We start from the raw sequence: 26,084 nt of genomic DNA, 5'->3' as shown, positions 1-26,084 counted from the left end.
AGAAAGAAACCGAAATGCTTCCACACATCCGATTTAAAACCCGCTTTAGGTTCGATCATTTCCAGCTCTTTTTCTTCCCCGCTACTAGCAGCACACTCCATTTCCGCATTACTGAATCTGTAGTGACACCAGACCGCAAAGATGATGGGAATTGTAGTTCCCGCTACCTCCCGCTTGCTTCATTCGCCTAAGCAAACTTTTCTCAGAAATATAGTTTTATTGAGTCATGCGCCTACGGTAATATTGAAAAAAATTACTATTGCGGTATGACGGTATTTACAATATTAGTACATATCTATTAACTAATGAACCTTATAGTAAAGTGTGACCCGATATTCATTTTACAACGTTTTTAAAAGCACATTATAGCTAAATAATTAGTTTGTTATATATACCAGCCACATTTCAACATTTAAACAATAATAAAAGTTTACTAGATTTTCCCTAACCTGTTTACCAGTTTAATTTGTTGATGTCAAAATTAAATAAATAATGGAATCTTTTTAGAAAAACGTCTCGTTTACGTGATTCATGTTTCACACTTCTGAACTTCTGTTAAGGGCACATAATGAGCATTGATGCACCCTGATTTTTATGTTGCATTGTAGGACTTTTCAGACACAAATGTTTCAGTGCACTGGAAGAATTATGCAATTGAGGGAGCTTTCACACCTACACTTTTGTTTCGTAACGTATCTCGTTTGCCCAGTTAGCACGGTTCGTTTGGCATATGTGAACAGGGCAATCGCGCTCTGTTCCGCGCCAAAGTAATCACTCCGAGACCGCCTAAGTGAGGTGGTCTCGGCTCGATTGAAACGAACCCTGGAGCGGTTCGATTACAGTGAGAAAGCGATTCGATCCGAGCGCGGTTATATCACAGTGTTATATAATAGGTATGTAATACCTATTATATATGTAATAGGCATACGGCTATATGAAGAGAGAATTATGAGTAGGGCGGGAAGTTTCGCGAGTCTCCGGATGCCCGCAAACGAGTGATGATCTCCCGGTAATCTCGCGTCTCCCTCCTGGTCCTCAAATAGGCATCGTCGCGCACCCTTTTTACCCCTCACCACCGCATCTCTCCTCAGACCTAGTCAATCACCACCAAATCACCACCTCTCCTGACAGCTGAGCGGGGCGCTGCAAAATAAACCCTGACACTCTGACCAATGTGAGGAGAGTTTACTCACACGTGACTTGTTTTAGCTCTTTTGGTCCGATTAGAAACTTTACAGTGTGAAAGCGAACCGCTCCAAGAGCAAAGAGCAACAACGTAACATTTGTAATCTCTGTTTCGGAACAACTGAATCGATTCACAGGTGTAAAAAGCACCCTGAGACAGCCCTTGATGCCCTGATTAGAGCCCTGACTAATAAACAATGGTGTTGAATGAGACACACCCAGACTAAATGATTGGACAAGTCTTGGATATGGACACAAGAAATATCTAAATTCATTTTCCCTGAATGATCCACTTGACGTTTAGGTGAACTTTGATGTGGCTTGAAAGGATATAAAAAATTAAATATAGATAAATCAAAGACAATGAGATCTAAACATGCATTTTGGAAAATAGGGTGACATGGCATTAAAGTTATGTCATCAGGGTGCCATCAATTTGGGCTTCCTATATGAAACTGTAATAGTGTTCTCTACCTGTGAGAGGTGAGTACGACAGACCGTCCTTCTTTGACTACACTGAGGATGCAGTTCCAGAGGAAACGCTTTGCCTTCGGGTCCATTCCAGTAGTTGGCTCATCCTGACAGTGGCAAATGAGGGACATCAGCATTCATAGACACATCTTTCTTTAGCTACGTAAGTCAGTATAATTTTGTAAAACCAATGGCACATGATGGTCGAATGAACCCAACGTACCAAGAAGATGACAGGTGCAGCTCCAATGAGAGCAATGGCAGTGGAGAGTTTGCGCTTGTTTCCTCCGCTGTAGCCACCAGCCTCTCGATCAGCATACTGACTCAGACCGAGCTTCTGAACTCCCCATTGTGCCACCTACAGGACGGGCAAATTGGATAAAACAGCTTGTTTAATCCATATAATGCAAGTCAATGTTACCATCCTTAAAAAATATATATAAAAATACAAAAATGAATGCCTATAGCTTCATGAAGAAAAAAGTTCAGTCTGTATTACAAACAGAAAATTACTTACTACAACATACAGTATCTACATTAATCCACAGCCTCTGGAAAATGGTCCAGAGTACGTTCAGACAATCTAGAGCAGCGTTTCCCAACCACGTTACTGGAAGACCACCAGCTCTACATATTTTCCATGTGTCCTTAACCAAACGCACCTAATCTAGACCTTTTCAGAGACTGAAAGACCTGTAATGGGTGTGCCATCAAAGAAGACATCCAAAACATGCCGTGTTGGTGGTCCTCCGGGAAGGTGGTTGAGAAACACTAATCTAGAGCATGAAATTTGAGATCTGTCACATAATGTCCAAATGCAGAGCCAACTCGCTGATGCTATTTTTTTAACAACAGAGAGAGGATGTGTTTTAGAGCCGGGGTGCTGGGGGGCACATGTGAGCCTCTAAAATTATATCCGAACACACAACAGAAAAACAAATGGAGCCATCTTTGACCACTTTGCTATTAATTTACAAAAAGAGGCAGGAAGAGGGCGAGGTCCATAGTTAAGAAGTAAGCTGCTTATGCATAAACTGGGGTGAAATTCAAATTGTTAAACAGAGCAAGGAAATTTTCACATTATGTCTGATAATATTCTTTCTTCTGGAGAAAGTCTTATTAGTTTTATTTCGGCAAGAATAAAGGGAGTTTTTAATTAAAAAAATATATATTTAAGGTCAAAATTATTAGCCCCTTTAAGCTATATATTTTTCGATAGTCTACAGAACAAACCATCGTTATACAATAACTTGCCTAGTTAACCTAATTAACCTAGTTAAGCCTTTAAATGTCACTGTAAGCTGTATAGAAGTGTCTTGAAAAATATCTACTCCAATATTATTTACTGTCATCATGGCAAAGATAGAATAAATCAGTTATTAGAAATGAGTTATTAAAACTACTGTTTAGAAATGTGTTGAAAAAATCTGCTCTCTGTTTACCAGAAATTGGGGAAAAATAAACAGGGGGGCTAATAATATATACATTTAGGGCCACTATGTAGAATTCAGAAAGCTGAAGTGTGGTCAGCAGCTTATAGGTAATGTTTTGCACACATAACATAATAAAGACTGGAAGACTATACATTAAAAGTATTAGAGGTGTTGGAATAGGCCCACAAGAATCCATTTTGTACAATTCGGATTAAATATTTAATTCATCTAATGCAATGCAATTTAAAGCTCATAGGTTGTACCTATTCCTGAGTTTGACTAAAACTTCGCTTTATTACCTGAAACTTTTCAGTGTTACGTATTCTAGTTGTTGAAAGACCAAATATCTTTCTAATTTTGCACTGAGAAAGGTCGTTTTTCATTTATCTGACATTTCTCTTATGAATTTTAACACAAAGTGATCATCAATGAGACAGCTTGTTTGCAGACTGAAATTCTCCTTTTACCCAAACATTACAACCCCACCTATTATTACCAAAACAATTTCATTTGTATAATCTGTAACCTTCCCACTTTTATTTTGCTTCTGTCTCAACCGTTCTAGTGCACTGAAGCCATCGAAATAAAAAAAAAGTTTTTATTTCTAAAATACATTTTAGTTTGTCTGTGAAAACACTGGAAATCTTTTCTATCAACTTTTTTCAATTAAATAAAGTTAAAAAGAGTTCACAAAATCAGATTTTTGATTTCAATGGATTTTGCAAAATGTCCAAACCTTTTCTCAGTTGGGGTTGTGTTTGAAAGTATACATTATACAAGATCTGGCTATGTAAACCTATAATTACATTTTCCCTATGTCTTTGCATAACACATGGACATTGCAGATTAGCTATATATTGACAAGCTGTTCACACATTGCTGATTAAAAAGTGACTAATATACAACAGTTTTTACAAACAGCCCCTTAAGTCTTAGACAGACCCTGGCACAGGTCCTTATATTAGTAGTAATACTAACTCAGATATTTATTATGATGTGCTTGGAGCATCCTGTACCTTTTCAACATAAGACTCGGGCACTCCTCTGAGGCGAGCGTAAAACTCCAAGTGCTCTCGTCCCGTCAGCAGGTCAATGATGGCATCAAACTGAGGACAGTAGCCCATCAGCTGATGAACCTTCTCCATTTCTGTAAGAACGCTGAGTAAAACATATGGTAGGTAATATTAGGGTGGTGCAGCGATTTGCCAGTGTATAGTAATATTAAGGAAATTAGACTTTGGGATTAATAAGCACCTAATTATTGTAAAAACATCAGCATAATGTTCACCACATGTTAATGGTCTAACCTTTGGTTGCTAAGAAACGCTTCTCCATATGTGATCCGGGTGTCTCCTGTTAGCATACGGAAGGTTGAGGTTTTCCCAGCGCCGTTAACACCAAGAAGCCCAAAACACTGAAACGGCAGTAAAAGAAACACTTGCTGTAGTTGAAACTATCAGAACAGAAAAATAAAGTGATGTTTGTTCTTAAGAGAGATCTGTGATGTCCAACTCAACTCACTTCTCCTCGAGGAATGCCCAAGCAAAGCCGATTCACTGCTGGCTTTCTACCTGCTTTGTATACCTGTATAGACATGAACAGGGCAGCATTTCATCTGACAGGGTCTTTCACAGGTTCGTTTTTGGAATTGACGCTCCCATGAAGAATCTTCATTCCACCAAAACCCCAAAAGTGTTTTATAGTGAATCATTACATTTAATTAAATGAGTTTATTTGTTTAGTTTTTTTTCACAATAATAAGTAATTAGGCGACGCAGTGGGTAGCACGTTCGCCTCACAGCAAGAAGGTCGCTGGTTCGATCCTCGGGCGTTTCTGTGTGGAGTTTGCATGTTCTCCCTGCGTTCGCGTGGGTTTCCTCCGGGTGCTCCAGTTTCCCCCACAGTCCAAAGACATGCGGTACAGGTGAATTGGGTAGGCTAAATTGTCCATAGTGTATGAGTGTGTTAGTGTGTGTGTGTGTGTATGTGTGTATGTTTCCCAGAGATGGGTTGTAGCTGGAAGGGCATCCGCTGCGTAAAAACTTGCTGGATAAGTTGGCGGTTCATTCCGGCGTGGCGACCCCAGATTAATAAACGGACTAAGCCGACAAGAAAATTAATGAATGAATGAAAGTAATTATCATTAAGATTCATTAAGAAGGTCGTGGGTTCGAGCCTCGGCTGGGTCAGTTGTCATTTCTGTGTGGATGTTTGCATGTTCTCTCCGTGTTCGTGTGGGTTTCCTCTGGGTGCTCTGGTTCCCCCCACAGTCCAAAGACTTGGCTATAGGTGAATTGTGTAAGTGTATGGGTGTTTCCCAGTGATGGGTTGCAGCAGGAAGGGCATCCGCAGCTTAAAACATATTCTAGATGAGTTCATTCCGCTGTGTAATAAAGGGACTAAACCAAAAAGAAAATGAATGATAAAGATTCTTACACATTCACTTATGTTCCTTTAGCTTAGTACCTTCTTTAATCAATGGTTTCCACAGCGGAATGAACTGCCAATAATAAAGAACTTAAATATTCATTCATTTTCCTTTGGCTTAGTCCCATATTTATCAGAGGTTGTCACAGCAGAATGAACCGCCAACTATTCCAGCATATGTTTGCTGCAACCCAGTACTAGGAAACACCCATACACTCTCACATTCACACTCATACACTACTGGCAATTTTGTTTACCAAATTTACTTAGAGCGCATGTCTTTGGACTCGAACCAGCAACTTACTTGCTGTGAGAAGCCAGTGCCAACCACTGAGCCACCATGCCGCCCCTAATAAAAAATTCATTTATTCATTCATTTTCTTTTAGGCTTTCTCCCTTTATTAATCTGGGGTCGCCACAGATTGAACCACCAACTTATCCAGCACATGTTTTACGTCACAGATGCCTTTCCAGCCGCAACCCATCACTGGGAAACATCCCTACACACTCATTCACACACATACACTACAGCCAATTTAGCTTACCCAAATCACCTATAGCACATGTGTTTGGACTTGTGGGAGAAACCGGAGCACCTGTAGGAAACCCACGCCAACACGGGGAGAACATGCAAACTCCACACAGAAATGCCAACTGGCCCAGTCGGGACTTAAACAAGCAACTTTCTTGCTGTGAGGCGATAGTGCTTACCCCTGAGCCACCCTTACGCCCCTTACTAAATTATATTAAAAACAGAATGGTTCTTTGGAGAACTAAAAAAGTTTGTTCTGGCATGACTGTGAAACCTCTTTTCCTGTCACCTCTTTTAAAGTGTGTGCAGTATTTGGTGTCTCTGTACCTTGCTAAGGTCTGAGAGGATGAGAATGTCTCCAAGCGCTCTACCGTTCTTCACACGCTCCCTCTCTCTCGCCACATCTTCGTCCTCCATGCCCAGCGGGGGCAGAACAAAACCTGACCACCGACTGAAGAGGAAGCACTCATTTATCATGGACAAACACACAGCTGTGTTGATCTATTCCATATGACATTCAGGCATACAAACCCACCTAAAATTAACAAAGAACTTATACTGCAGGAGAACAGTAAAGAGGAAGAACACAATCCCTTCCATCGCCATGGCAAACAGGTTCTTCCCAACAAAATCCCAGGATAAAGGATCCAGATTCTGTTTGGTTCCTGGTGACAAATTCATAGTGAAATCTCGCAGTTGTTTATGATTATTGCAGAAATATTAGGACTAATATTAGTATAAAATACCAAGCCGCTGAAATGCGTCTGCCATGGCCTGGTTTTTAGCCATGTCTATGAGACCTCGACCCAGACAGAAGTGAGGAAATATCAGAAAGACCTTCTTCAGGATCCTGTTGACCTCGTTCAAATGCTGAGCACCACATGGATATAAAGAAATAAGCATTTATGTTTTTCCCTCTATTTATTATTACTTCTACTACTAATACTAATACAGTACAGTAATCGTACGTTCACACCGAAAGCGGCAAGAGCGTCAAAGTAGTTTTCGCCGGTGTGGGCATCAAGGAGAAATGAAGTCAACTTTATGGTAATGAGCTATGACGCAGTTCAGCGGCAAGCAATCAGATTGAAGAAGTCCACCGCTTGATGGGAGTTCAGAGAACACAGACCTGTAAACTTTGGTTCTGATCACAGTTGTTCCCAATGGTTTGATTATTGCGGTCGCCGGATTTCCAATTATTTACAATGTTTTTTTTACAGGAACATGCATTAAATAAGTTACTGGCGAGTTACTGATGTGCATTAATGTTATATATATTTATCTTTAAAAAGCGGGAATCTCACGCGACGTGACAGTACAAAACAGTTCTGCTGCTTCAGGATATTTCAGACATATGGACACATATTGGATAAATAGAGCAAAGCCACACCACATGCAACTTGATCTTCCATTGTTATATGAATTTGTTAAGAAGTGCGCAACATTTTCACGCTAGAAAGCATGTTTTATGCAGGAAAATAACTGATATGCTGCATAGGCTCCTTTAAATACTAGATCAATGTAGCGAGTTTTGACGCTCTCGCCGCTGGAGCTGAAGGCAGACGGCCAGAGCGACCTTGAACGATCTCGCCGCTTTCGGTGTGAACGTACGGAGGTCTTAGGCCACTAGTTTTTTTTCACCAAAAAAGGGTTTAAAATTGGTTATTTGTATATTTTTCTGTAGCATGTCAGTTTGAATGACCAATTTAAATGTCCAATAATTATTTTTGCCATTAATTGTAATTATACAGTCAGATTATTGTCTGACAACACCCAGTGCCCCACACAGAGATCTAGGGCCTCATGTATCAACGCTGCATACACACAAAAACTTTGCGGACGCCAGGTTTCACGCTCATGTTTGGATTTACTAACGATGAAATGAACGTGAGAATGTGCGTTGGTCCACGCCAACTTCCTGTCTGGCGTACGCGCATTTCTTGTGTGTGTTTGTTTTATTTCCATTGGCGACTCCTAAAGGCCATTGTGTTAAATAGCACACTCCAAAGTATCTTTGAGCCGTGCAATGGCAGCTGTAAGGGACGGGATCATCCGCATGTCCAGCAGGTATATAAAATTTCCGTACCATATGGTTGAACAGCCAAACATTAAAGTGCAACTTGCAGCGATCGCCGGTTTTCCTAATGTAATCAGAGCGATCTACTGCACACACTCGTGCCTAAAACTTTTAACAGTACTGTAGCTTTGCAGGTAGGATTTTTGAAGCATCTTAAAGATGTTGCCAAAGTTCTTCTGTCTTCAGTTTGTCTCAGTTTGTTCTGTTTATTCATGTCACACCAGACAGACTGGATGATGATCTGCATGGAACACTGGTTGCGCTAGTATTTACAGTCAAATGATTGAATTTCCAGATTTTCCATTGCTTGATTCGGATTTCTGCCTTCTAATCTGTCCCTGCCTTCTAATGGATCAACATTTACGCTTTTTCTCTGAACTTTATTAATATGATTATTTGAATAATGAATAAAGTTAACACATTGCTTAATATAAGAATGTTCAGTGCGTTTGCCTGTCTCTTTGTAACTCTATTTTCAGGAGACACCAAATTAGGTCAGAGGTCATGGAGACCTCAAGAGGAACTGAAGGGCTTGATGATTGAAAACAACTGTACAACTGTTTCCCTATTTGTATTGCTATGTGTTAATACCGTCTAAAGGGATTTTGATATTATTATGTGTTAATTTTGTTTAAAGTGATTTTACTTTTTATTCAAGATAGACTTTGTAAGGATATAACTGCCTGAATGTAGATTATACCGGTTTTTAACCAGTTTTGATAAAGACGGCTGAAAGTACACTTAGCTTTGGGTAAGCAACAGATTGTACTTCAAGTGTGTGTGTGTGTTCTATTTGATTGTGGATCCTTTTCACAGGTCTGGGGTCAGCTCTAAACACTCTAGTGGATGGCTGACGTTTATATGCTTGAGATATTGTTCAGAATTGTACGCACGCACCCACATTAAAATTTTCCTAGTCTATCTGTGTTTTAACCAATCAGGTTAGAACACCTATATGTATGACGACATTATGTGAGAGTATAATTGTTATTGATTTGTGATTGTAAGTCAGAGCGGCCTAGGAACTCGTTGCGATAGTTGAAGGTGGCTTCTGCGGATGAAACTGCTATCTATCCTTTTACTATCTTCAGTAAACTTTATTTATTTGAATCTCTGACTCCGGCTCTTCTTCATCTGACAGACTGGTCATTCTCTGGGTTCAAAGTTAAATAATCCCTACACCATCAAAGAAATAAACAAAAATAATATTTTAAAATATAAAGATTTATGGCCTTTTTTTCAAAACAAGTGGAAAATCTTATCAAGCTCAATAGTAAGTATAAAATGGAGGGGTTTAAATGGTTTTCCAAAATCATTTATATAACATATAAGCATATAATGAATATGATTTAAATTGGTTAGCCAGATTAAGCAGTCGGGTCTATCCTCTTTACCTCATCAACAAAGAGCTCCAGGACAAATGTGGCCACGCTGCCATTGATGCCAATGAAGAGGTTGATGGAGGTGAGCACCACATAGGCAGTACTGGGCACGGAGAAGATGAAGGACGCTGGGTACATAAGCGGAGTGATAGACCAACTGCAGCAAAGACAGACAACACACTGATTTATGCTTCAGACAAGCACTCCACGGAAAAAAATCCCTTTTTTTTTTTTGCATATGCACTGTAAGAGTCAGGTAAATGCATCAGTATATAATAGTTATAATCTTTTCTTACCCATACAGCAACAGTAGAAGCACCAGTGCAGGCAGATTCTTCTCAGATACATATGATTCTTGCTGGAAGCTGATAAAGATGAAGACCACCATAGTGGCCGGTACTGTATAGTTTACCTGAAATGCAATAACAACAGAAACATGAAACAATAAGCATTCAACTTTTAAGACATTTCACATTCAAATCAATCTTTCAGAACTGACCATGTCCCATACGTAGTTGGTGGTCCAGTACAGGATGGGTTTCACTCCACTGACAAACTGCAGGTGTTTTGATTTACTGACCCGTTCCTCAATAAGGAACAGGACAAAACTAGCAGGAACAAAGGACATGGCAAAAATAACACATATGGACACCAGAACATCCACAGAGGTGGTCATCCTGCAAAGATCACAGAGAAAAGCGTTGAAAAACATTTAGATTTTGTGGCTGTATTCACACCATTATGCTGTTTGAATGGGTTCTTTAGTCAACTGGATGTTAAATTAATGCAGAGAGAGCATGCAACTATTTTCATTATTCACAAAGGATTGTTGTACTTTATATTTCAACCCAACAACAATCACAAAAACTTGCAAAATGCCAGTGTTCAAATAAAAAATCAGTAATGAATGTATCCAGGCAAAACAAATGACTATAAATAAGCCTAAAAGAGAATTATACAGGTGTTTTCCCAGATAATCTAACAATTACAAAATAATTCTTTTAAACATAATTTACATAGAGTTTACCTACAAAATGTTAAACATTATAATGCATCCAAAGTAGTGCTGGGCAAAGATTAATCACACCCAAATTAAAGATTTTTTTTTTGACATATGAATGTGTATAATATATATGTATTATGTATATGTAATACACACACACATACATGCAACTTTTTTTTGCATATATATTTAAATGACCAAACATTTTATATCATATACATATATATTTAATATCTAAATATAAATAAACATTTTCTAAATATATGCATGCATGTGAATATTTATAAATGCATAATAAATATACACAGTACACACACACACATAATTATGTCAAAACAAACTTTTATTTTGAATGATTAATCATGATAAAAAGTGATCTAAAAATCAAAAATGATCCCAATTTCATGTAGCCCGATTACTGCTGTTTAACCCTTGTACACTGTTCAAATTTACCCTTTTGTTATGTTCGGGATGAAAACATCCACTGAATTGAATTTGTAAACCAACCTCAGTCCTGATCAAAATTACTAAATTGTTTAGAAAACTACATGATTTTAACTCTTTAATTGCCAAATTCATAAATGATGTCACTGATTTGGTGAAAAAACACATGGCATTTAACCAATATAAAAAGTAACTGTGGACTGGATTATTTTTACCTTTTATCAAGGTAAGGCTATTTCCCCAAGAGGGAAAACCACCAACAATCAAAAATACATGATTATTTGATTGCATTATTTTGCAATAAAAAAAATGTAGGACGAAAAAAATTTGAATCAATCTAAAAGAATGCATCAAAGTCAATGTTGTTTCAAATGTCCAAGACAAAAACAATGCAGCCCAAAATTACTTATTATATTGAAAATACATCACTTTGTGTGTGTTTTTTTTACCAAAACAGTGAAATCATTTACAAATTTGCCAATTAAAGAGTTAAAATCCTGTAATTTTCTAAACAATTTAATAGTTTGGATCAGGACTGAGGTTTGATTTTCAGATTTCTGCAAAAAATAAATAGTGAAAAAAATGTATTTGATGCGTTTTTTTAGCAGTTAAATTTACCGTGTTACCGAACATAACAAAAGGGTAGTAAATTTGCCCAGAGTGTGTGTATATATATATATATATATATATATATATATATATATATATATATATATATATATATATATATATATATATATATATATATATATATATATATATATATATATTTTTTTTTTTTTTTTACAAATTCCAAAGTATTTTCTCAAAATATGTGTCAAAATAAGATTTGTCACCAAAAATCATTGTGCTAGCTGAAACACAGAAAAAATTATGACCTAATTAAGACTCAAAATCACCTCAGAGTGGATGAAAACATCCCCAACAGCACAAAAGGGTTAATTGAAATGAATGACTTCTAGTCTGTCATTTGTTTGAGAGAGTAAGAAGGCAGATTTAGTAAACCTCAGCAAACAGGGATTACATACAGGGCCATCTCTGTCAGCTGCTCCTTTGTGAGGTTGAGAGGGTGATTGTAGGCTGTTATTCCATATTTGCGTCTTTCTGTCTTGGGTGGCAGGTTGGCACGAAGAAGACCGTTGTTCATAATATTCACAAACGACGCCATGGCATGCCATCCTTTATTATTAAACCAGACCTGAGAGAGGGAACAGATTACAGATGAAAAGAGAGATCAGAAGCTGGTCGAGCTTAAGAATAGTCTCTCACAGATGCCCTCACCTTCACATTGTTTTGGCTGGTGAGTCCTGAAAGCACATCTGGTAGTCTTTGAAGGAGCTGATCTAAAGAGCCATTCTGCAAAATAACAAAAGGGTAAAACACTTGTGAATGCTCAGTTGCGTTGTCTGTCTATTATAGTCATGTCAAGTCAAGCTGAGCTTTATTGTTATTTCACTACATGTGTAGGACCACGGTGCTACATAAATGAACATAATCAGAAATATGAACACAACACTGGGAGTAAGAGCTATTTTAAACCTGTACATAACTAGCATACCGGAGCAGTAATCTAACTATACTAACTACTAACTACACATACACTATTAATACTTAAAGCAGGGGTTTTAAACTGCCAGCCCATGAGCCATTTATAAATAATTTTTATGAGCATGATGCTGACAACACAAACTAAATATGACAATGTAGATGTTTTCGCAGGGATGTGTTATAAATTTATGTAGATTGGTTATAAAAAGGGCGAGGCAGTGGCGCAGTAGGTAGTGCTGTCGCCTCACAGCAAGAAGGTTGCTGGGTCGCTGGTTCGAACCTCGGCTCAGTTGGCGTTTCTGTGTGGAGTTTGCATGTTCTCCCTGCGTTCGCGTGGGTTTCCTCCGGGTGCTCCGGTTTCCCCCACAGTCCAAAGACATGCGGTACAGGTGAATTGGGTAGGCTAAATTGTCCGTAGTGTATGAATGTGTGTATGTGAATGTGTGTGTGGATGTTTCCCAGAGATGGGTTGCGGCTGGAAGCGCATCCGCTGCGTAAAAACTTGCTGGATAAGTTGCCAGTTCATTCCGCTGTGGCGACCCTGGATTAATAAAGGGACTAAGCCGACAAGAAAATGAATGAATGAATGAATGGTTATAGAAATTAAAGTGGAATTCATGACGACTAATTTCAGCAGATTACAATAATTTTGTCTCCATTTTTATATTTAAAGAGAGAGAGGGGAGGGGGGGTGGTACTTCCCCCTCACTTTTAGAGACAGACCATTTAGAAACAAGTGATTAAGAATATAAACTTTTGAAATTCACCCCCCCACACCCCCACTTTTAAAACGTCCACTACGCCCCTGGCTCTTAGTGAAGTGAAACATCCAGCTAAGGCTTAAATCTGAAAGTGCACAGTGTTTAAATCTATTGATTCATCTATAAAAGAGTCGACTCAGAGGGGTTCGAATGAATCGCCTCAGTCACGAGTCTTTAGCTGTGACGTCGATTCGGAACTCAAGCCCTGCCCATTTGTTGCATGCGCAGACCCAGGACAATTAAAACCCCAAGCTCTGACCACAAACACTATAGCAGATCCCGGTTAAATCGTGTCACGAAGACGCTGTGCTCTGAAGTGTGAGAGAAAGTTTTATTTTCCCTATAAAAAGATGAGGCTATAAAGAGTCCGTGGTTAAAGTTTATTTTTGCACAAATACCTCAGCGTTATAGCCCCAGCCTTGTGCTGTGTTTTTGTCAATTTTCTGACGAGTGCTTCAGCAATCTACACACTTACAACGAGGGATTTGTCGGGCGTTTGTTTAAGGAAGGATCAGAAAAGACTATTGATGTATGGGACTTTGTCAGAGCTTGACAGGAACTTTACAGTACACAGTTCATGGACCAGTTTCTTACTCCATTCCACAAGTTAGAGTAAGTGTGATTAAAATGGCTGCCTCCTTGTTTTCTATAGCTTGCAAAATATGTATTTAATTCTTGTTACTTATAACTGCTTGTACTGTATCTTGTTAACTCCTTATATTCTCATATCGTGTCTAAAACAAAGTTGAAAACGCGACACGTGCCACTTTGTTTACGGATTGTTTACATCGTTTGTGAGCTCGCGATCTACTGCTGTTTGTCCCTGGTATGGTCACCATCAAATAATCCTACACACGTGCGACAGTCAAGTTTCAAAATGGTTCAGCTTTTGCCGCTGTGTGGATTAATACTGAATGTGTGTCAATGTTTTTACTTGTGGTTAAGAATAGAGCAATATGCTGGTGTTAAACTGCATTGCTTTAATGCATACTTGCACTGGTCTCACACATACTCTCTGCACTCTGACTACTTCAAAATTGTTGATAAGCCATAGTGGGCATTTCTCTCTGGCTCACGCTGAACGCAGTCGACCAATCACAACAGACTGGGTCATCGGACCAATCAGCACAGATTAGCATCATGCTAAGGAGGGGTTTGGGAACAAATGAATCGCTGAACGAATCACATTGGAGTTGTTGGGATAATTTGGTAAAAATAAATGCATGTTGTAAGAAAATAAAAGTGTTTTTGACCTTGCATGCATATCAGACTGTTGTTGGAGACCCCCAAAACCAAAATATGACCTTTTTTAATGCATAATAGAGGCTCTTTCAGTTATAATTTTTTTAGCTTTATTATACATAGCATTATGGCAATAGTGTAAAAAGCATAACAACGGCATATTAAGCAAAAACCTTAGGTGACATACCTCTGCAATGTTATACCGTCTCCTAATAGCCAAAACAGACTCCTCCAGATGATGTGGATCACTCACAGTTTGAGAGCTTTTAGCCCCAAGAGAGAAACCTCCATATCTGCAACGACAGAGACTGAATCAACATCAATTTTAATGCTTAATGTTTGAATTAGTAAAGGCAATAGACTCACCTAAATTCATTAACCCATTTTTTTGTCTTCAAACTTAAAAAAAAAAAAGAAAAAGTACACATTAATGCCGTCAGATTTGAAACTTTGATTGTATTCCATGTAATTTTAAGAAATATAATATAAAAATGAAACCTTTTCTTCAGAATCTGAGGATATGTCTTGATTAAGTAGTCTGAAATGTTGCGGCCTGTCAAGTTTTGCAGGATATCACCTGTGATTTGTTGCATCTACATTGGAAAAAGATGGAAGAAGGGTTAGCACTGAAATGAAAACATATGAAAAAGTAATATTCCGTTCAAAGAGATAGTTCACCCAAAAATGAAAGTTTACTTATCATTTACTCACCCTCAAGTACTTCTATGAGTTTCTGTCTTCTGTTGAACACAGAAGATATTTAGAAGAATATTTTTTCCATTGACTTCCATAGAAGGAAAAACAAATACTATGGAAGTCAATTGATTCCAGCTTTTTTTTTTATATCTCCTTTTGTGCTCAACATAAGAAAGAAAATCATAAAGGTTTGAAACAAGTAAAGGTTAAGTAAATGATCACAGCAATTTTTATTTTTTTGCATGAACTATCCCTTTAAATGTTTATATTTGACCTAATTCTCTGTCGCTCATAACAAGCAAAATTTTAGAGCATTTAAAATAATTATATTTATTTTTTAAGTTTTGATGAAAACAAAACAAAAGTAATGGTTTTTGAAGATACGTTGGGACTCTGTTCAATTAGGGTTTGTTAGCTCAGCATATTAAACCTACAGTCACAAATTTAGGGTGAAATTTGACTCAGATTTTAAATTTGACAATAAGATGAGAGGGCGCAAAGCAGTGGCGTAGTGGTGTCGCCTCACAGCAAGAAGGTTGCTGGGTCGCTGCTTCGAGCCTCGGCTCAGTTGGCTATTCTGTGTGGAGTTTACATGTTCTCCCTGCGTTCGCGTGGGTTTCCTCCGGGTGCTCCGGTTTCCCCCACAGTCCAAAGACATGCGGTACAGGTGAATTGGGTAGGCTAAATTGTCCATAGAGTTTGAATGTGTGTGTGTGGATGTTTCCCAGAGATGGGTTGTAGCTGGAAGGGCATCCGCTGCGTAAAAATTTGCTGGGTAAGTTGGTGGTTCATTCCACTGTGGCGACCCCGAATTAATAAAGGGACTAAGCTGACAAGAAAATGAATAAATGAATCAGATTAGACCGGTAGTTAAATTTACCTTTTTTTCAATTAAGACATCTAGCACAAATAAAGCAATATATACCAAAACAACAGTTTGAGACAGTAATCCATGCTTTTATGACCACTCGGTTAGATTACTGTAATGCACTGTATGTGGGGAGAAGCAGGTCAGCTATTGCCCATTTTAAATGGTGCAAAATGCTGCAGCGCGCCTTTTAACTGGTACTCTCAAATATGACCACATTTCCCCAGTGTTAGCTTCGCTTTATTGGTTGCCAGTAAATGTTAGAATACAGTTTAAGATTCTTATATTTGTTTTTAAATCTCTAAATGATCTTGCTCCACCTTATATCTCTGAGCTGATACACTGATTGTGCCAAAAACAAAGCGCAAGCTTAAAGGGGATCGGGCTTTCGCTGTGGTAGGTCCTAGACTTCGGAATGATTTGCCGCTGCCCTTAGACAGGCTTCTTCCGTGTTCTCATTTAAATTAGCTCTAAAACAAGTTTTTTTTTCGTTGGCATTTGACACCTGAACAGAATGACTGTTTATTTTAATTTATAAGTCTTTTTAGATAGTTTAGCTATATTTTATCTTGTATTTTGTGCATTTTATTTATTATTTTATTCATTCATTCATTTTCTTTTCGGCTTAATTTCTTTATTAATGTGGCTCAGCCACAGCCGAATGAACCGCCAACTTATCCAGCACATGTTTTATGCAGCAGATGTCCTTCCAGCTGCAACAAATCTCTGGGAAACATTCATACACACTCATTCACACTTATACACTACAGACAATTTAGCCTACCCAATTCACTTGTAGCGCATGTCTTTGGACTGTAGGGGAATCCGAAGCAAACTCCACACAGAAACGCCAACTGACCCAGTCGAGGCTCGAAACAGCGACCTTCTTGCTGTGAGGTGACAGCACTACCTACTGTGCCACTGTGTCGCCTATTATTATATTATATTTTGTTAAGCATCTTAATTTCATTGTTACTATTTTTTAAAATTTCTTTGGTTTGGTTTTATTTGTACAGTATGTTTGAGCTGTTTTAGATGTTACAAAAATCTGTGTGAAATTCATGTCAAAAGCTCCTTTAAATATATATTTACCAAGAAAAATTGTGACATGTTCAATACTTAATTCACCTGCTGTATATAATGTAATTTGAAATCACAGTTTGTGTGAGTCCCAATTTTTATACCATTCTTAAGAGTGTGCAAATTATAAACATCATTTTTTAGGATGTTGAGTCCACTTGGCTTAATCAATTGTTATTTTAATTCACATGCATTTATAGATAGTTCAGCTATAATTTATCTTGTATTTTATATAGTATTATGCTTATTTTGTTGCATATGTTTAGTACAGCACTTTGGCTCACTTCTGTGTTTTAAAGTACTCTATAAATAAAGCTTGACTTGACATTTAAAAATGTAAAACTGACTGGTAATGCACAATATATGATAAACGCATGGATAGACAGACAGACCTGAGGCGGAGGGACTCCTCCTGCTCCCTCTGGACAGTCGGGCAGCATCCTGCGGATTTTCTCAGTACTGCACTCACATTCAGGGGAAGGTTTCTCTATGCTAAAGTTGCCATTATGAAAGAGCTGCCACATACTGTATGGAATCTGAGGCCGGACAAACTTTGTTTCAGCTTTCTCCAAACACTCAGTGTCTCTGCAAAAGCACACAATGAAAACAACATGAGTTACCCAGATTAAACAGTCCAGTCTATTTTCTGTTGATGCATTCCCATAGACTTGTACCCGTTTGGCTGCATACACTTGGTCCCAAACCCAGGTGGATCCAGAAGGGCCTTTAGGAGGTTCTGCATGGCTGGGTCCTGTGGGGCATCATTGCTTTAAAGAAAAGAGACAACAGGTGTAAGATTGCAGGAGGCAGGAGCCTTTCCTTGAAACTGTCCTTTGCAGAGTGTGTACCTGAAGAAGGTAAACTGCTCTCCATACATCCACGGCTGGAGCTCCAGCGATGGATATTTCCCAAACGGTGGAACAATGAGACTGAACAGTAGAGCAATAAGAACAAAAACAGCAGGCAAAACAATCTGCAAACACAATGACAGCTTCGTAAATAAAGTGTTGTTCCACAAAACGATTCAAACTTGCTCAATAACTCTGCATTTGTTTAATAAAAATACAGTGTTGAGGAAAGTTACTTTGGAAAGTAAAACTCTCCTAAAAAGTAACTAGTTGCGTTACATTTATAGTAAGTAAAGCGTTACGTACTTTAACTTTTTTCTTACAAAGCTGAGGCTTGATCTCTTTCAGAACTTGCAGGGCTTTTTTTCCATATTTTTTGTTTTAAATAGAGGAGCTCTGCAGTTAACAGCACATTGTATAACCTACATCTTTATTTACCTTAACAAAAACACCTTGAATAATAATAATGTAAGATAAAGTTATCTTCTGAGAGCTCCACATGCCGTATATAAAGATTATTGAAAGTTTAAAGCAATGTGAGCTTTTGTGTTTTTGTCATATTAGTGAAGTACAAACCATTTTCAAGTACTATTTCTTTTCTTCCAAGTGTTCAAAATAATGAACACATGCTCTCATCTTAATTTTAATTCAGCAATTTACTTTTTAAAAGCTATTTAATTAAACAAAAGAAACTCAAATATTACTTCTTAATTTTTAAAGTAATGCGTTATTTTATTTGTTACTTAAAAAAAGTAATATTATTATGTAACTTGTGTTACTTGTGTGTGTGTGTGTGTGTATATATAGATGATGATGATAGATAGATGATGGATGGATGGATGGATGGATGGATGGATGGATGGATGGATGGATGGATGGATGGATGGATGGATGGATGGATGGATGGATGGATGGATGGATGGATGGATGGATGGATGGATGGATAGATAGATAGATAGATAGATAGATAGATAGATAGATAGATAGATAGATAGATAGATAGATAGATAGATAGATAGATAGATAGATAGATAGATAGATAGATAGATATAGATAGATAGATAGATAGATAGATAGATAGATAGATAGATAGATAGATAGATAGATAGATAGATAGATAGATAGATAGATAGATAGATAGATAGATAGATATAGACGCTCTCCGAAAAACATACACAATTACGCATTGCTTATTCCCAGCACCTGCAGCAGTGAATGTTCAGAGAAATGCTGAGGTGTATGACCACCGCTGGGCTTTGCATTATTCATTACAAAGGTACAGCTAGAGGCTTATCTGCATGTCCAACCTAAACATATTGACTAACTTCTTCACATATACAAACATGAAACACAAGATTCCTTTCTAATGCATACATGCTATATACAGAAACAGGGTCTTTCATTTTGTTTGGCAGTTCTGAACACTAGCTTTGCTTAATTTAAGAAACTTTGGAGGATATTTGGTGCATTCAAGGTAGAATTGTTCTTCGTTGAGATGACAGGTTGATTTGCAGCAATATGGCTTTTTGGCAGTGAAAAGACTGTAGTTGAGTCCTAAAAACTCTGTAAACTGCAATGTAGGAACTGTTGAGTGCATGATTAAACAAATTGTCCAAACGCACTTTCAATGAAGGTTTTATAATAATAATAATAATAATAATAATAATAATAATAATTATTATTATTATTATTATTATTATTATTATTATTATTATTATTATTGTTATTATTATTATTATTGTATTATTTTGTTTCCTTTTATTTGCTTGCACATATTTCTATTAAACTGTGGCCTTAGTTTAAATACATAAATAATTAAATAAATAAATAAATAAATAAATAAACAGATAGATAGATAGATAGATAGATAGATAGATAGATAGATAGATAGATAGATAGATAGATAGATAGATAGATAGAAAATGCTTTCTTAATGAAATTATATACTTAAATGTAATTAATTTCTGATGTCAAACTGAACTGTCGCCATCACTACTTTACAGTGTCCTAACTACGCTGTAAAAATTGTTGTCAAATTTACATTATTACTGGAAGCTTTGCAGTATTACTGGCAACATAACAACTACTGTACACACAACACAAAAACATGCAATAAAAAAAAATACTGAATCTGAAATACTGATATTCCAACAGGATATCAAGGAAAGAAACTACACATACTATAAACTAATATGTGTTTCCATCAAATTCCCCCTAAAAAGTCAACCTGCACTGATGAGTTGTGCACTATACCCATTTGATTTCATTTTAACTTGAATTATATGATAAAAAGTCATTTAAAAGGTCTGTTGGTAGAATTTGGAAATCATTTTTAGTTGATCATTTCAAAATGATTGTTTTAGTCATTATCACTATCACTATGTACCTGTGCAAAAATCCCTCTGCGACTGCGGAAAGCGTACTTCAGTCTTTTGGTGAAAAGTGCTCGAAGCTGCTGACATGTGTGGAAGCAGCCTGTGAGAGGAGCGCTGTCGCTCTGACCATCCCCGCTCAGCGGATCTGTCTCCTGAGCCTCTGTGTGCCAGAGAAAGAGCTTTCGGTTAATAACATTTCATTACAGATATTCTGACCTGCGCCACTGCTGTCAACATTAATTACAGTCTATTCTGATTCTTTTTGTACCTTTCCTGATTGACCGTTTCCGTGCTGCCAGTGAAGCAGAGAGAAAAGCAAAACAAAACATCTTTAAAATAAGTGACAACCCAAAGCCTTACATTTTGGTTCTGTTTGCTCTACAGCAGACAAATTTTAATTTCTAAGGGTGCTGTTGACCTGTTTATTTTCATCAGATGTAAGTAATAACCAAAGTAATCCATACATACAAAGAAAGCAAAACTCTTGTGGTAATGTGCTCTGATTCTCAAGAAGCACTCACAGGTCTTGCAAGTGGGTTAAACTCATCAAGGCAAGACAACAACAAGTCCTGCAAATCTGTTAAGAACAAGCAGTGGTAGCTTTAGAATACTTGTGGGTTCCTGCTGATGTGGGTGTGGAGGCTAATAAGTTATTTAATAGAAGTACAAGTGACTCTTAGCAAAAAAGATGTAAAAAAAAATGATTAAGGAGTTGTCAACAAAGCACAGGCCTGCCATCTTAAGGGCAGACATCTATAAAATATACAACAGCGAGTTGGGAAGGGAAGAGAGTTTGAGTAGAAAAGAAGATGTCATTATTAGCCCAACACCTTAATTCAAAATTAAAAATCACTAAATGGGTAAATGTAATTATTGTGGTCAGGCAAAAACATAACGCATGCATTAATAATAATTTAGAAAAAACATCCGCTCCCAGTTTAAAATTCCCAAAGCCCACTTTTTCAGATATCTGCAGGTACGTGACTTTACATGTAAGAATTTTCCCTCTTTTCCTGCCCTCCCTGAACAAAATCCTAATGATCAACTTTTTCCCGATGACGCAGAACAAAGTAGAACCATTTCAGGTTTATATAATAAGCTTGCATTATTATCATCTACTTCTAGATCTACACAAAGAGACTCCTGGCAACTAGACCTTAATATTAGTTTGACAGACGAGGACTGGAGTGAGGCTATACATAGAATCTATAGATCTCCTATTCGTGCTAGACATAGCCTTATTCAATTTAAAGTGGTACATAGACTTCATCTTTCCAAGGCCAAGCTGGCAAGGATGTATTCCTCTGTTTTGCAAATCCCTTAACTGCCATATTTGGTATTGCATATGAAAATAAAAATCTGTCAAAAAGTGAATTAGACTGCATTGCCTTTACTTCTCCTTTAGCAAGACGCTTGATTCTAATCAATTGGAAACAATCATTTCCCCCTTCTTTCAAACAGTGGGCCAATGATATGTTGCATTTCCTTAGTTTGGAAAAAATAAGACTCAGTTTAAATGGTTCCGGGTCCAAGTTCACTGCCATGTGGCGTCCTTTCATAAACTATTTCCAAAGCTAAATGTAACTGTAAGTGGACAAAATGAAGCTGAAGCTGTCAGGTTTTGCTTGTACTGATGCTGTCTTCATTTTATTTTATTTTTTTTGTCTTTGTTGGTATGTACACAATGTTAAAGCACTATGTGTATATTTATGTTGTGTTGTTAGTTATGCCGATTAATGTATTTATTTTGACTACTTAAATAAAAAAAGGAAAAAAAAACAAACATCCGGCATCCAAAGCATCTTTGGAGAAAACATTGCTGTATGTTGCAAATATTTAGTGAAAACAAAAATTTAGTGCAATTATAAAATGTATTAAAGAGAGTGGTTTAGTCAAAAGGATTGATTGATTGATTGATTGATTGATTGATTGATTGATTGACTGACTGATTGATTGATTGACTGCCTGACTGACTGACTGACTGACTGACTGACTGACTGACTGACTGACTGACTGACGGGCGGGTGGGTGGACGGACGGACGGACGGACGGACGGACGGACGGACGGACTGGTTGGTTGGTTTGTTGGTTGGTTGATTGATTGATTGGCTGGCTAATTGATTGATTGATTTATTGATTGATTGTGCACAGCAAAATCCTCTGAGTAATTACTTAATTAATCCTTTTATTGTCTCATTAATGTTAACTCTGCTGCTGAGTAACTTTTACTTAATTTAGAGAGGAACAAATACACTTATCTGAGTATATTTTACTCTGAGGATTTTGCTGTTAGCTGATTACACTCCAGTCCAGTCGGTGTGGGTAATGCACCTAAAGTTGGTTTGCCAGCTTGTGAATCATAGGTTAACATCTTTTATAATCTGACTCGGGACAGACTATCAGACTAAATAAAAATAACATGAATTTTGTATGATCTCTCTTATTTTGTTCAACTATTTATGCAGACCTTCAAGCTCAACTCTATGCACTCCACTACACATGCAACACTCCTTAGCTTGTCTAAATTCACTGTAAACCTTGATTTACTATTTTGTTTTTTTTCAAGAGTTCACACTTAGCTGATGATTGATAATAAAGCTTGTTTGGCGTGCTGTCCCGGGAGAGAGCCCTGAGCTTTTTAGATCCTCGAGCCCTGGGCTCCCTCCCGTTGCAAGGAGAGAGGGGAGTTTGAGCTCAGGTAGATCTCAATGACTCCCCCTCCTGCTTATTTTAGCTAAGTGTCAGATATGGATACTGAGAAGGTGTACTCAGAGTTTGGCTAAAATATTTTGGATTAATTGTTTAGGGTGCTTGTTTTTGAACACTGGGAGGAAACCGGAGGACCCGGGGAAACCCCACGCTATCACAGGGAGAACGAGCAAAACTCCGCATAGAAATGTTGCCTGGTTTGGAAGGGAATTAAACCAGGGGCATTCCTGCTGTGAGGCAACAGCGCTAATCACTGGCCACTGTGTCGCCCGTTTGAAAGAAGGGAAAGTAGGGTTGGGGGGGGCGGGAAGATATTGAGATGAGAAAAGTGTGGTTATTTATAGTGAGTTAAGAATCATCTGATAGGATAATTAGTCATTAGCTAAAGTTGGAACAGCAGTGAACAATCATAAGCATGTGATCCTCTCGAAATTTGTTTATAAATAAACTTCACAAAGACACAGTTAAATGTGATGTCATATTTCAATCATTTTAGTGCCAGCAGAAAGTCTGCATGCTCCAAATTTACTGCAAGTGTGACTGTAAAATTGCTGTGAACATTAGCTCAGGTATAAAATGCATTCATTTACCCGCATCTCTGTCCTCAGATGGCGCTCCCTGGGGTTCTTGAGACACTGGCACATCTCCTGGGTCTGCATCCACACCAGTCTCCTCTGCCACACGCAGAAAGATCTAAAATATACAGGCAGAGCAAGTTACTACTCTTTGGCAAAGCCCATTCTGCTTTCACATGGTAGATGGCCATACTTTGTTACAACAGCAGCCATAAGAATTATTAGCACTCATGTTAAATTTGAATTATTTAAAAAAATATTTACCAATTGTTGCATAATGGAACACACTGGTAAACATAATCATTTTAAAAACTAATTTTAATAACTTTTGTCTTTGCCATGATGACATATTTTACTAGTTATTTTGCAAGATATTAGGTTTCAGTCTAAAGTGCAATTTAAAAACTTATTATAACTAGGTAAGTTAGGATAATTAGGCAGGTAGCTGGATAACAAAGCTTTGTTCTGTAGGAAAACAAAATCATAAGGGAGCAAATATCCGGGACCAGGCCATATCCTGAGCTGCTGCTGTGCTGGTGGTCATGGGGGAGTGGAGAGCATGAGACTGATTCCAGTGACGCTCCAGGGACAGACGAGTCTTCGCTGATACCAGCTTCCAGCCTCCACTGCTGAGACTGCAGCTCTGCACAAGACATTTGGCCAGCGGAGAAATTAAAATGGTCGTGCCCATTTTAGATTCTGGTTTCTCTCAAGGTTTTTTTCTTCACTCCTATCGGTGAAGTTTTTTTTCCCTCTCCACTGTCGCTACTGGCTTGCATGGTTGAGGATCGGTAGAGCTGCGCATCGATGGATTTGCTCTTCAGTGTTTGGAATCTCAGTAATGATTTTAAACCACACTGAACTGAGCTAAACTGAACTGAACTTAAACACTAAAAACTGAACTACAAAAAAAAAAAACTGGTTTGTACAGGCAAACCTAAAAAAAATAAGACTTTCTCCAAAAGAAAAAAACATTATAGGAATTACTGTGAAAAATTGCCTTGGTCTTGGTCTGCATTTCTTGAAAAATATTTTAAAAAGAACAAATATTTTACAGGCGGGCTAATATTTTTTACTTTAACTGTCTTACCTCCTCTAGCGTGGTGTCTGACAACCCGTAGCTGACCACACCAAACTCGCCCTGCCGTTTGTCCAGTTCATTCAAGAACAGAGCAAGAGTGCCATCCTCTGATGCAGCATTGGGCAGGTTGATGACAGCCTCCCGGCCTATGTCCTCCACCAGCTGAGCATCAGGAACATACTGCTGTGCAAGAGCCATTAGAGCTGCAACATCTAAGACAGGAAAGAGCCTTTACTTAGGACACTTAGGTCTAATGTATACCGTATACATATACAGTTGAAGTCAATAATTCTGATTTCAACTGTTTATGTATACTGTTTACATTAGCCCCCCTGTAAAATTTTCCCCCAATTTCTGTTTAACGGAGAGATTTATTCAACACATTTCTAAACATAATAGATTTAATAACTCATTTCTAATAACTGGTTTATTTTATCTTTGCCATGATGACAGTAAATAATATTTAACTAGATATTTCTATTTAACATTGTTTAACAAGACACTTCTATACAGCTTAACTTGACATTTAAAGGCTTAACTAGGTTAATTAGGTTAACTAGGCAGGTTAGGGTAGTTAGGCAAGTTATTGTGTAATGATGGTTTGTTCTGTAGACTCTCAACAAAATATATGTGTCACAATTACCAGCGGTCATTTCCCATAAGATCGCTGGTTTGCACCTACAAATACCATGGACTACAAATCCGCCATTTCTGGACTACATATTCACACATGCACTCCGGTCACACTCACACATGCTTCCTCATCTAGACTGATTACATTCGCACACCTGAGGACTTTCAGAGACTGATTAACACACACTATTTAAGCCACACATTCACCCCTTCAGTTTGCTGAGTCTTGTTCACTGTTAAGTAGCATTACAACTTGTTTTCCCAGTCTTGTTATCTTGTGTACTGACCGTTAGCCTTGTTAGCCTCTTTGTCTTTGCCTGCCTTTCTGACCTCTAGCCTGTATTCGGCTGTGATTCTGGACTGTCTCCAAATACCTGTTTGCACCTGTGTTGACCATCGCTTGCCTGACTTTGAATAAACCTGCATTTGGATGTTACCTGAGTTGTTGGTGTTACTCCTCGACGTTACATATAGCTTAAAGGGGCTAATAATAGCCCTTAAAATGATGTTTGAAAAATGTAAAACTGCTTTATTTTAGCTGAAATAAAACAAGTAAGTCTTTCTCCAGAAGAAAAAATACTATCAGACATACTGTGAATATTTTCTTTCTCTGTTAAACATCATTTGGGAAATATTTAAAAAAAGAAAATCAAAATCAAAAAGTGGAGCTAATAATTCTGACTCCAACTGTTTATAAACAGTATGGAATTCTAC

At 37.7% G+C, this 26,084-nt stretch overlaps 1 protein-coding gene across 2 annotated transcripts in view; it reads right to left on the bottom strand.

The window, feature by feature from the left end:
• Positions 1 to 26,084, bottom strand: part of abca7 (ATP-binding cassette, sub-family A (ABC1), member 7) — a 76,604-nt gene that overhangs the window by 6,928 nt on the left and 43,592 nt on the right. The window contains exons 24-46 of one of the 2 annotated variants that reach the window (XM_009305796.4): positions 24,747 to 24,949; positions 23,672 to 23,774; positions 20,641 to 20,664; positions 20,384 to 20,532; positions 17,998 to 18,122; positions 17,824 to 17,916; positions 17,542 to 17,734; positions 15,004 to 15,098; positions 14,872 to 14,904; positions 14,693 to 14,798; positions 12,236 to 12,310; positions 11,983 to 12,152; positions 10,007 to 10,184; positions 9,804 to 9,919; positions 9,520 to 9,664; positions 6,795 to 6,918; positions 6,584 to 6,713; positions 6,376 to 6,499; positions 4,611 to 4,673; positions 4,397 to 4,503; positions 4,106 to 4,247; positions 1,880 to 2,014; positions 1,660 to 1,763 (exon numbers count right to left, since the gene is read on the bottom strand). In XM_009305796.4, coding sequence (XP_009304071.3) covers positions 1,660 to 1,763; positions 1,880 to 2,014; positions 4,106 to 4,247; positions 4,397 to 4,503; positions 4,611 to 4,673; positions 6,376 to 6,499; positions 6,584 to 6,713; positions 6,795 to 6,918; positions 9,520 to 9,664; positions 9,804 to 9,919; positions 10,007 to 10,184; positions 11,983 to 12,152; positions 12,236 to 12,310; positions 14,693 to 14,798; positions 14,872 to 14,904; positions 15,004 to 15,098; positions 17,542 to 17,734; positions 17,824 to 17,916; positions 17,998 to 18,122; positions 20,384 to 20,532; positions 20,641 to 20,664; positions 23,672 to 23,774; positions 24,747 to 24,949 — 2,737 coding nt within the window. The remainder of the gene's footprint in view (positions 1 to 1,659; positions 1,764 to 1,879; positions 2,015 to 4,105; positions 4,248 to 4,396; positions 4,504 to 4,610; positions 4,674 to 6,375; positions 6,500 to 6,583; positions 6,714 to 6,794; positions 6,919 to 9,519; positions 9,665 to 9,803; positions 9,920 to 10,006; positions 10,185 to 11,982; positions 12,153 to 12,235; positions 12,311 to 14,692; positions 14,799 to 14,871; positions 14,905 to 15,003; positions 15,099 to 17,541; positions 17,735 to 17,823; positions 17,917 to 17,997; positions 18,123 to 20,383; positions 20,533 to 20,640; positions 20,665 to 23,671; positions 23,775 to 24,746; positions 24,950 to 26,084) is intronic. The other variant, XM_001920827.9, reaches the window with a different exon arrangement.

The sequence above is a fragment of the Danio rerio genome, chromosome 11 (assembly GCF_049306965.1).
Source record: "Danio rerio strain Tuebingen ecotype United States chromosome 11, GRCz12tu, whole genome shotgun sequence".
In the NCBI taxonomy this organism is placed as follows: domain Eukaryota; kingdom Metazoa; phylum Chordata; class Actinopteri; order Cypriniformes; family Danionidae; genus Danio; species Danio rerio.
This window is presented reverse-complemented; position numbering and strand designations above follow the sequence as displayed.